This window comes from Papaver somniferum, unplaced genomic scaffold, assembly GCF_003573695.1.
Source record: "Papaver somniferum cultivar HN1 unplaced genomic scaffold, ASM357369v1 unplaced-scaffold_107, whole genome shotgun sequence".
Classification (NCBI taxonomy): domain Eukaryota; kingdom Viridiplantae; phylum Streptophyta; class Magnoliopsida; order Ranunculales; family Papaveraceae; genus Papaver; species Papaver somniferum.
Window position 1 is genome coordinate 3,878,559 of NW_020619603.1, and position 12,050 is coordinate 3,890,608.

At 36.4% G+C, this 12,050-nt stretch overlaps 1 protein-coding gene and 1 non-coding gene across 2 annotated transcripts; both read right to left on the minus strand.

The window, feature by feature from the left end:
- Positions 1-2,910: 2,910 nt before the first annotated feature.
- LOC113327897 (putative disease resistance protein RGA3) lies at positions 2,911-4,166 on the minus strand. Its single transcript, XM_026575015.1, has 2 exons — positions 3,493-4,166; positions 2,911-3,406 (listed from the first exon to the last, which is right to left on the minus strand). Exons 1-2 carry the CDS (start codon positions 4,164-4,166, stop codon positions 2,911-2,913), a joined length of 1,170 nt encoding a protein of 389 aa, XP_026430800.1.
- A 6,780-nt stretch (positions 4,167-10,946) lies between these two features.
- Positions 10,947-11,018, minus strand: TRNAW-CCA. Its single transcript has one exon. It is a non-coding gene; the product is annotated as a tRNA-Trp (tRNA).
- Positions 11,019-12,050: the final 1,032 nt, after the last annotated feature.

The window sequence follows — 12,050 nt, forward strand, 5'->3', positions numbered from 1 at the left end:
TCCTATTGAAAGTTTGGAACTTAACATGTTCGATTGCAACTGTTATGAATATGAGGCTCCGTAGATCTTTTTGAAGTAAAGAGACCTTCAAAGTTGTGTGATGTCTTCCAGGCAAATGGTGCTTGTTGTAGGTGTCCCTAGAAGCCAATTTAATGTTGTTAAGGAATTTTCTGCTTTTACAAATTTTTTCTGATAATAGTGGACTTGTATAGTCAGTGTTTTACTTCAGTTATATAAGACTATTGCTAAGCCTTTTTTCTTTTTTGGTGTGGGCGCAGCTTAATCCAGCTGTTAAAGATGTGTTAGATGTTGCCTAAGATAACATGCATGCATTTCATTATGCTCAAAAGGCTCCCATGGTGAAAGCTAAGAACATGAAAGTAAGTAAAACATCAATCCGTTTTTGTTTATCTGGTTCACACTTTTCAGTGTGGTTGGAATCGTTGGATATCAAGTGATTGTATTTCAAACTAAACGAGGATTCCAAATTAGAAGAATGCTGATTGGTTTTGGTCTGAAGTTCACTGGCCCTCGTCCCTTTTTTTATCTCTTTGTTCTTCTATCTTTAGCAAAATTTGGAATGGTTACCTCTGGTTCAAAGCGCCCTGAAGACCTTCGTTCATGTATACACAGGGATGATCCAACAGCACTGTATAAGTGGACATGTCTTTCGCTTTTTTACCTTGAACAGCACTCATGCTTGCAGTGGTAATTTATCTAATTTATGTTAACAGTGAAATTCCGTGTTGAGTGATTATATGCTGTATGGTGGCATTCAATTTTCGGTTACCAGATGGGTTGACATTTTGCATGTTCTGCACCACCCTGCACATGTTGCAGGATGCAAAATTGTTGTTCTGGCTACTCCCTCTGGAAAATATGGCAGCATTAGGAGGTGCTTTATTGTGCCAAAAAAGCTGGTGTGACTCATATTCTTAAAACCGGGGAGCCCAGGTAGTGTTTGGTTTTGTAACCTTTATCAAGCACTACATCTAGAATGGATCCTTTTACTTTACTTAGACATACAGTTTCTGATGGAAACACTAAATATCATTCTTTTCCATGTATGCAGGCCATTTCAGCTTTATAGAAATTCAGGTTAGTGAAAAGTTTGGCGTGGTGTTCCTCTATTAGAGCCTAATCGGTACCGTCACATTCTTATTTGTTTTGTAGGTGGAGAAAATTTTTGGACCTGGAAATCAGTTAGTCACAGCTGCAAAAATGATATCCAGGTATTCTTGTCATCTCCTCTATTTAAGCACTTAGAATTTCCATTACCGTTTCTCATTCTGCGTTTTCTTCTTATACCAAACTATTTGTCTTCATGTTTTAAATGTTTTGTATCTATGTCCAATTCTTAATATCATCGCTTGAAGCTCAGAGGTACCTCTCACATTCTTATTTTCCTCGATGCAGAACAGTGAAGCGAATGGTTTCAGTAGACATGCCTGCTGGCTCATCTGAAGTTCTGGTTATTGCTGATTTTCATATAGCAGCTGATTTACTGTCTCAGGTATAGATACATTTACTTCGGGATTTCTTATGTAGTTGGTACTGTGAACTTCTTGTAAAATATTGAAAAATTCTACGTTATCGATCTTTGTCCCGCGCAATAAATTCTGCTGGCCCACAGTTTCACCATGTTTGCTCGTATGATTGAGGTTAGCATTTATTGTCAGCTTGTTTTAGAACCTAATTCCATACATACCCTTAAGTAGAACAAACTGGAGACATGATATTCATATGAGAGTTTAGCCAAGTAGTGGATCTGTTATCTTCACTACTAGCTATGAGATTTGCATTCTTAAATGTGTATGTTATTTTAGGACTAAAATCTCTGTTATGATAAACCTCCAGGCTCTCCTTTTCAAATTTGTATGCCCCAGGGAATCTGATAATGAATGTCAACGATGCAGAGAACTCGGAGCAATTCAGCGAATACTGGTTGGTATTGTGTAGAAGCGCAGAGCTGCATGAATGACATTAGTTATCAGGTATTGACATTTGTTGCTACTTCCCTATTTTGGTTGTTCTCCCTGTTTCAGAGTTGGGCTAGTTTCTCCGCAACCTTATGCTTGAATTGAAAGGTGTGATTCTGTAAACCCTTGGTCTTGTAGTTATTCCTTTACTATCTTCTGCACTTCAAAATTCGCCTGTGTGACATGACATATGACGGAAGTATGTATACTGATCCAACATGCATTGAGATGCTAAACCATCTTTGTCCCAAGTTGTGTACAACTCTGGTAGTCTGAGAACATCACCTTTTGGTTGTTTTTGTGGATTTTTTTCATTGTATGATTAGACTTATTGCAAATATCTGAATCATTTTTGTGAATTTGATTTCAAGAATGAGAATGTATTTGGGACAAAATGCTCTGTGAATGTATGTATTTAAAAAAAACGTTCCCAATTTTTCAAAAGGTAGCAACGCTTTTGTGCGTTACTATTGGGTACATCCGACCGTTGGAGTTTGCCTATAGGACGGTTTGGAAAACATTTGGGACGGATTATAAGCAGTCCTTACAGAAATAATCCGTCCCTAATAGTATTAGTGACGGTTAAACTAAGCCGTCCCTAGTAGTATTAGTGACGGTGGACCAGGGGACGGTAAAAGAAACGTCCCTAATACCTTTTTGGGACGGCTTTTCGCTTCTTGGGACGCTTTTCTGGCCGTCCCAAGAGGCCTTCTGTTTTGCAGTGCACCCAGGTCTTGATCCCTTTTTACGTCTTGAAAGAAAGATCTAGACAACAAGCTAAGGAAGTAATTATTACCAATATCTTCGAGTGTGTTTTGATTTCCTCCATTAGATGGATGAATGAATCCTTCAGCTATCCACAAGCGAATCAATGTTTCTCTTTCAAATTCCCAATCTTTGCGAAATAAACCGCAATATGAGAAACACTTTTTCAAATGGATTGTAAATTATTGTAACTCAATTTCAATATTAGTATAATTTTATTTGGATTTTCTGGTGTATTAAAAACATCATTGTCTCTGATCGCCGACCAATCAGACTCTTTACTTTTCAAGCGCATAAGATTCCCGAGAAAATTAGCTGCAAGTGGTAAACCAGCACATTTTCTCGAAATCTCCTCTCCTATATTTGACATAGTTAGAGTTTCGACTGCTCCTCCAGGAGAAAAGGCCCTATTCTTAATAATTAACCAACATTCTTGTTGTGATAAGGTCGTTAGATTGTATGGTGGAATTGTACCCCTAACAATAGATGCAACATTTTCTTTACGTGTAGTCACTAGTATCTTGCTCCCTTGAGCACCCCCACTCAAATAACTCTTAAGCTTCTCCCAGGCTTCGGCATTCTCGTTCCAAAGATCGTCTAATACTAACAGATATTTCTTCCCACTAATGTTTTCATGAACTTTCCTTACCAAAACACTGAAACTAGACAAGTGACATGCTTTTCCAGTGAAGGATTCTAGAATCTTTCTTAAAATTAGAAAGATATCAAATTCGTCGGAAATACAGACCCACGCTCTTGGCTCAAAGCTTCTCTCAATCGAGTTGTCTTTGTATACCAATTGAGCGAGGGTCGTTTTCCGTATCCCCCCCCCATACCCACTATTGACACGACTGAAACATTTTCTTGTGGACTAGAATTATCAGATGATGATGACGATGAAGGGTTCTTCATCAATAACATGTCTACTACGCGAGACATGTCATGTTTTCTTCCGAAAATTTTAGAATCATCTACGAAGGATACTGTCATTCGGTCTAGTTGGTCAGCAAGATCATCAACGCTATGATCCAACAGAGACATAGCGTTGTCCTTAGCAATTTCATCTAATTCACGATTAATGGTTTTGATTCTTTTTGCTATTTCGAAACCAAAACCAATTTTAGATGGAGCTGTTACCTTCTCGGTGTTTCCACGCATAGCTTCATAAGAAATTTCCTCAAAAAGGTCGTCAACATCATATGCAACGTCTTGGAGCCTTCTCAACCAGAGAAGCACGACTTTGGATTTCACCTGCTTCTTTTCAGCGTCAGATGTGACAGCCGCGATCATCTCCAGAGTATCCTTAAGCTTTTGTAGATCTTTATCTACCGCCTCAGCCCTACCAATTTTTGTGGCGGCAACAGCAACCAATTTTTTTATGAACCCAGTGGCACCGGTTACAAAGATCTCCTCCAACGCCATAATAACAAGTAAATGATTTAAAGAAAAGAAAGAAATTAACAGAATGGACGGAAGAGGAAAGCAAGGGGAATTTATGATATTAAGTTTGTGTTTGTTGATGATTGATTAAGAGTAACTGATTCCAGTTATGGGAAATGATCAGAGAACAAAAAGGAGAAGCTTAAGAAAAGTGTTTGTATGTATGTGGTTATCTGAGTCGGTAGTTTCCATCTATTTGTAGAAGATTGAAAAACATTATCAACTTATGTACCCTGTGACTTCTGTCTTACCCCGTGACTAGTTTCAACCACGCGTACAGCTGGTATCAATTATCAAAGGCAAGGCAAGAGTCTTCTTTCAACTACACAGTCACAGTGTCTCAATTATTAAAGGGAAGAGTACTCTTGTGATTATCACTTGTCATGTCAGTTCCTATATATCCTTACTTTAATTCCTTCACTATACACCAAATTTGACACAAATATCTCTTATGCGACCAACGGTCGGTCATCGCCTAATATGAATCACATTCTATACTCCTCCATTTTGATGCATTATTATTTGCAAAAACATTTAGATGCCCTTAGAATGCTTATTGAATTAAGAGATAACATGGATCAACCACATTGTGCTTAATTTTGGTTTTGCTTCATGTGGTTTACGCGGCAGAATTTGCAATTCACGTTTGTTTTTAGTTTTCTTTCTTCCTAACAAACGGAAATTACTAAACTTTTGCTGCTCTGGCATCTGGATTTACTTGTTGAGAATAGTACCATCATACTGTATGGGTAGCCTAAGTTCCTGAACAAACTTTTTGGTAATTTGGTTTTTGTGGGAGTGAAATTTCGGAATGCAGTAGACCTTTTTGTTTCATGAACTACTTTGATAGCTGGGGGATTGGGGTTTCACTAATGCCTATGAAATATTTGAGCATAGAATGGATTTGATACTAGCCATCGACGAATATTTACATGTATATTTATCTGTTTAGAAAGAAATTAAGCATTTGAAGTGTTCAGTGCGTTTACCAATGCATCGTACATGTTAGGGACAACTGCAATAAAGCAAGATCATAATTTTTAACTCCGCGCATATTCTTTACCTGGGCTGATTGGAGTTGCTTGTACTTTGAATTTTCATGTTTCTACGATGGGAAGTGTCCTCAAATCACTGAGATAATGGTATTTAGAGATCGTTTAAGATTGAGATAATAGTCTAATGTCTTGGATAATCGTTAATCTCCTATGAGAGCTTTCCCTTTTGCATTCGTTATTATATGACAGAATAATATCAAAGAGTATCTCACATTAATTGAGAATACTACGGTTTAATGAGAGAATAAAGCTAAGTAAGGAAACAACATAATATCTAATCTATTACACCCCCTTAGTCGGAGCGGGAGAAGAGCAGACGCTCAGACTAGCACGGAAACGAGTAAACAACTGTGGTGGATTGCCCTTGGTAAAGGTATCAGCATATTGATTTTCCGAGGGGATGTGTAAGACATGAATGTCACCAATACAAACACGATCACGTACGGAATGTATATCAATCTCCACATGTTTGGTGTGTTGATGTTGAAACGGATCGCCGGACATATAGACTGCACTGACGTTATCACAGTATACATTAGTGGCACGTCGTAGAGGTAGATGAAGCTCAAGAAATAAGTTGCGAACCCAAGTATTACTATCTGCAACTATTGGACTGCATAAGAAATATATGATCTAGTGAAGGCAGACAGAATAAAGACTATAGGTTGTTCAGTCAAAGTAGTAGGAGCCAGACTAGTAGAGGTGGTAGCGGAAGAAGTGGGAGGTCCTGTAGGTCTGCGCCTGTGGGGAGGAGTATATGGAATAGGGAAATTGAGGACAATAGACGAAGGGGATGAGGGAGCTTTAGGCTTAAGATTACGTAGAGTTTAACTAGTGGATGATCCACTAACTGCAAGAAATAAGTAGAAAAAAATAGAAAATCATAAATCGGACAAAAATGAGAATGAACTGATAAGCAAGAGAAAAAATCAACATTAACAATGACAAGAATTCATGAGATTCATAACAAAGAAAGGGGACGTTAGAACAAGAAAGTAATCCAAGAAGCACGAAATAGGAAACAACCAAGATTTAGAAGATAGAAGAGACCAACATTCTGAGAAAGATAAACGAAAAGATAAGAGGAATTCATTTTCTAAGAAATTGAAGAAGATGAGAAAGATAAGAAAAGTTCATGTAGAAAAAAAGAAAATAAGCAAAGATGTGCATCTTGCAATAGTCGTTCAGTAGATTTAGCAGAGAGAAAAGATTTCTGAAAAAGATAAGAAAAGAAAAGTTCATGTAGAAATATAGAAAAGAAGCAACGATATGCATCTTGCAACAGTCGTTCAGGAGATCTAGCAGAGAAGAAATATGAGCAGAAACTATAGAGAAAATAGATCGAGTTTAGAAAACAACTAATATGGAAAGAAAGAATCATAGACGAGATTGGAAAGAAAAGAGATTGTAGATTTGAGAGAAAAACACAAAACTGAAGAGAAAAGATCAATATTACCGGAAATTTGATCAGTAGAAAGAGAAATCACAATCCATAAAGCTTCAACAAGAATCTTCAATGAAAAATCTCCAACAATTAATTCCAGATTATCGGAAACCAGATCTGAGATGCCAAACGAAAACGAAGGTGGGTTGCAGCAGCAGAAAATAAAATTGATGATGATGATGATGGTGGTGGAGGTTGTGGTTGTGATGGTGGTGGTGATGGAAAACCAGGCCTAGAATCTTACCTGAGAGATGGCAGACATCTCTCAGTCTGATACCATCTTGGATAATCGTTAATCTCCCATGAGATCTTTCCCTTTTGCATTCGTTATTATATGACAGAATAATATCAAAGAGTATCTCACATTAATTGAGAATACTACGGTTTAATGAGAGAATAAAGCTAAGTAAGGAAACAACATAATATCTAATCTATTATAATGGACTTTTAATAATCCTCTATGAGTATGAGCAGAGACATGAAGTACACAGTCTACTGAGCTTCTTGGATATGATTGTATCGTTTTCATAAGTTTTGTTTTGTCAAATGAATGTCTTAAAAATTGAGGGGTATCTCCTAACGGCGTCTTCCCATTTGTAGACTAGTTCTTCGCATCTCACATTCTTAAGACCATGAGAAGAGTGAGATCAGTACAAGATGATAGCTTTTATGTCTAAAATAATACTGTGCACAACTCCAATCACTGCCACTGGTAAGAAAATATTACCAGGGATTGAATTTCTCCGACCACACCACCCGTATATCAGCTTTATGGTTCGAGCTTCGAAGTAATTTCCTCTGTCAGGTCTTGAACAGTTCATTACAATTATTCGAAGTAGTTACTGCATTCACACAATGCAGTACAAAAGTATGACAAACCAACGGGCGAAAGTATCTGTCAACTTTCTGCCGTGCCCTGTGACTTCTTTCAACCACGCGTACTGGTACTGGTCTCCATTATCAAAGGAAACAGCACTCTTAAGGGTGCAGTCAGTAGTCCTATCCTTGCTTTAAATTCATTCACTGTACTCTAAATTTGAGAAATATCTCTTAACCGACCCGCACGCAGGTCGTCGGTCATCGCCGATAATATTACAGCATGTGAATCACATTTTATACTCCTCCATTCGGGTAACGAGTAAAATGTTATATCTCTTAGGGAAGTTCCTATGGTAATGAACATTTTTTTTCTTTTTTTGTTGAGCCACGAGATGAACAAATTGTGTTTTCCACTAGGGAAAATTGAGCAAAATGAACAGATTTGGTTTTCCATTTAATATAAAATATTTTGTAAGATAAAATATAATATTTAGGTGAGATAACAAAAATGCTATATGGCCAGTTGAATGACCGCTAAATGACAACATTTTCTGATGTGACCGATAGAATTTGTTTTTGTCATTACCACGTCACTTAAAACCAACATTTCCGAGTTTCTTTTTTTTTTTTTTGCAAGCAATCGCCTCACATAATCAACGGAGTTTATGAAATAGGAATTAATTATGTTACTGAACAGAGATTAAAAAATTCTTCTTTCCGTGAGATATAGATCAAGTTTGCCGTCATGAACAACAAGCGACCCTTCGTTCTTCTTCTGATTTGTTTCTCTTCTACTCCCCAAATCTTCCATACCCATTACTGGTTATGGTTGTCCACAAGACCAGATCATACTAAAGTCTATGAAAATAAGAATCAATCTAAGAAAACAATTATAATCGTGCCTGTAATTGAAATAAAATCTCCGATCAGAATGACTAATTAATTGCTAATGACCTTTGATCTATCAAGAAAAGTATTTCTAAATCTGATTGATTGGTCATTTAGCATTGGTCATTAACAATAATAATCCTCAAAAAAACGAATTTATGAAAAGGAACCATGAACAAACTTATGATATTAGTGAAACCAGGGTCCTAGAAATCAGATCTAGGATTTCAAGCCTTTAGTTTACTTGTAACCATAATATCTTGTTTGTCATTTAGGATTTTAAATGTTTATCTATAATATCTTCTGAAGAAGAAGAAAAGAAAATACAGAGAATTAAACGTTAATCTATAATATCTAATCAAGAAGAACAACAAAAGAAGATACGGAGAATTTTTTTTTGAATTGTTATGGAAAATTCAGTTATAGCTTTTTAAGTTTTATTGTTGTTGTTTAATTATTGTGACGTGTTAGTATCAATAGATTTCTCTCTCTGCCAGGTCGCTGCCACGTCAGAAAACGCTGTCAATCAGCTGTTACTCCGCTGTTCATGTAGCAGGATTGGTGAGATAAAATAGGATGAAATATGATAAAGTGATGATGGCCCGCGCATTCCTGGCTCAAACGCCAGCTCTTGTTCCATGGTCGCCCGGCCTTCCTTCACGCGCGTGCTTCTTTTTCCATCTCACTTAACAAACCAACAAATTTGTTGGTTTTTACATCCATTTTTCATGTTTATTGAGTCCATAATTGGATCAAAATCAACAAATTCTTATTTTGTTGAGTCCATATGACGTGCTCCTAATAATTTGATTGTTGAGAGACACTAATTTGTTGTTGCATAAGAAGTGTATTCGGCATATATAATATTCAGTACAGTAGACTATCTTGTACGCTTTCTTTCCTTTTCTTAATTAGTCTTTTGTTCTCGGAGGCCTTGGTATCGCGTCATATGACAAAATCTAAACTTCTGATCATCAATGAAGCCAAAGAAAGGATTTGATTCCAACAATCCATGTTTTGAAAGATAATACTTTGTCTGTTTATTTGTTGGGCTATTTAACGTTTGGTACACAACAAATGTCCAACACTTAGATTTGGTATCCAATATTTAAAATATTAAGTGTTGATACCCAGATCTGCCATTGACTGTTTAGTCAAACGGTTGACTTAAAAGTCAAGTAATTAAAATTAATAATAAATGATTATTATTAACGCCGGTAGCAGTGATTATGGAAAAGGAATGTGATCCAACCAATTTAATCTTGCAGCCAAAAACAGATTGATCTAACGGCTAAAATAAAATCTCTCAAAAAATAAACCTCCCACACCAGAAACCTTTTGAACACCGGTTTCTTCATCTTCCTCCTTCTCCTTTGCTGCATCTAGATGCAGAATGTTATTCTTAGTGTAGAGTGTTGCTTTCTCATGGTGAGTTAGCACTGTTTCTGCAATGGATGTTTTCAAAGCTCTGAGAAGGGACCTTAATAAAGAAGTTCGCTACCTCTACCTAAGTGCGGTTGCAAATCAGTTACGCCATCCCAACAACCACACACTATTTCGCCTATATCCTCCTCTACCTATTTGATCATGAAAATTAAGAAATCAGAAGATGTCTTCAGTTGTTACCGGTCAATTAAATAGCTTGTTATGTATCTTATTCATTTAATCTTAGATTTGTTTTTGTTCTTTTTATTGTGAATGAAAATTATGAAATGTACTGATTTTTGTACCAAGCTACTTAAGTGTTGCTATTATCCATGGATTTCAGAGGAGTTATATATCCAGTATCAGTGCAGAAGTTGATTCCCTATAACAGTTACTCATATCTGTAATTATGCACCACCGGAGAAGAAAAGAAAAAAAAAAGAAAGAAAGAAAGAAAGTATGAAATGTACTGATTTTTGTACCAAGCTACTTAAGTGTTGCCGTGATCCATGGATTTCAGATAAGTTATCCAATATTAGTGCAGAAGTTGATTCCGTATAACAGACCATTTTTACTGTAATCAAGTTACTCATATTTGTAATTATGCACCACCGGAGAAGGAAAAAAAAATAGTATGAAATGTACTGATTTTTGTACCAAGCTACTTAAGTGTTGCCGTGATCCATGGATTTCAGATAAGTTATCCAATATTAGTGCAGAAGTTGATTCCGTATAACAGACCATTTTTACTGTAATCAAGTTACTCATATTTGTAATTATGCACCACCGGAGAAGGAAAAAAAAATAGTATGAAATGTACTGATTTTTGTACCAAGCTACTTAAGTGTTGCTGTGATCCATGGATTTCAGAGAAGTTATCCAATATCAGTGCAGAAGTTGATTCCCTATAACAGACCATTTTTACTGTAATCAAGCTACTCATATCTGTAATTATGCACCACCGGAGAAGAAAAAAAAAGTACGAAATGTACAGATTTTTGTACCAAGCTACTTAAGTGTTGCTGTGATCCATGGATTTCAGAGAAGTTATCCAATATCAGCGCAGAAGTTGATTCCCTATAACAGACCATTTTTACTGTAATCAAGTTACTCATATCTGTTAAAAAAAAGTGAACCTGACGTGAATCGAACACGCAACCTTCTGATCTGGAGTCAGACGCGCTACCATTGCGCCACAGATCCCATTGTTGATTGATATGAAATCTATTGCTATATAGTTGCAGTTGTGACATCAACAAGAAAGGAAGTGCCATCTTGGTTAATTTGTTGCAAATATGTAAATTTCCTTTTGGGTTCTGGTTCGTGTGGTTTACTCGGCAGAATTTGCAATTCAGGTTTATTTTTTATTTACTTTTCTTCGCAACAAACAGAAATTACTAAATTATTGCTGTCCTGGCATCTGGGTTTACTTGTTGAGAATAATCTCGTACTGTATCGGTAGCTTAAGATCCTGAACGCACTTTTTGGAATTGATACTAGCCACCGACGAATATTTGCATGCATATTTAACTGTTAAGAGAGAAAGCATTTTGGAGTCTTCAGTGCCGTCTACATGGAATTGTATTATTGAAGGAATGTAGCAATGCATCATACATGTTAGGGACCGCTGTGATATCATATAACCATACAACTTCATTAGTACAGTTTTTATTTTCTCTACTAATTTTGATCTGCAAATCAATGTCACTGGTAAGAAAATATTGGTAGGGTTCGAATTTCTGCAACCAGAGCACCTATTTATCATTTACCAACATTATGTTTAGGAGGTACTGTCAGGTCTTTAACTGTAGATACAATTGTTTCGAAAACCAGCTAAGACATTTATGATTGTTCAACCAACTGGCATGAGAAATCCGAATGCATTCAATATAATGCAGTACAGAATTTTGACGAACCGACGGCGAAATTCCACGATAATCTTAAATTTATCTGGTCAGTACGTGTAGTTCTACCCTTACTTTAGTTCATTCACTATACACCAAATTTGACAAATTATTGAATTCCCTTCAAATTTTGTGGCTACACCAAAATAAATTGTAGATTTTACACTTAATAAGCAATTTCTGTGCCTTGGGTATTCAAATTTTCTTTACTCCAAAATTACTACAGAAGCTTAAAAATTAAGAACCCGGGTTAATCAAGGATTGTGTACCAGCAATAAATCCTAGATGGTACTGATTTGTTCTTTTTATTTAAGAATCATGCAATTTCTCT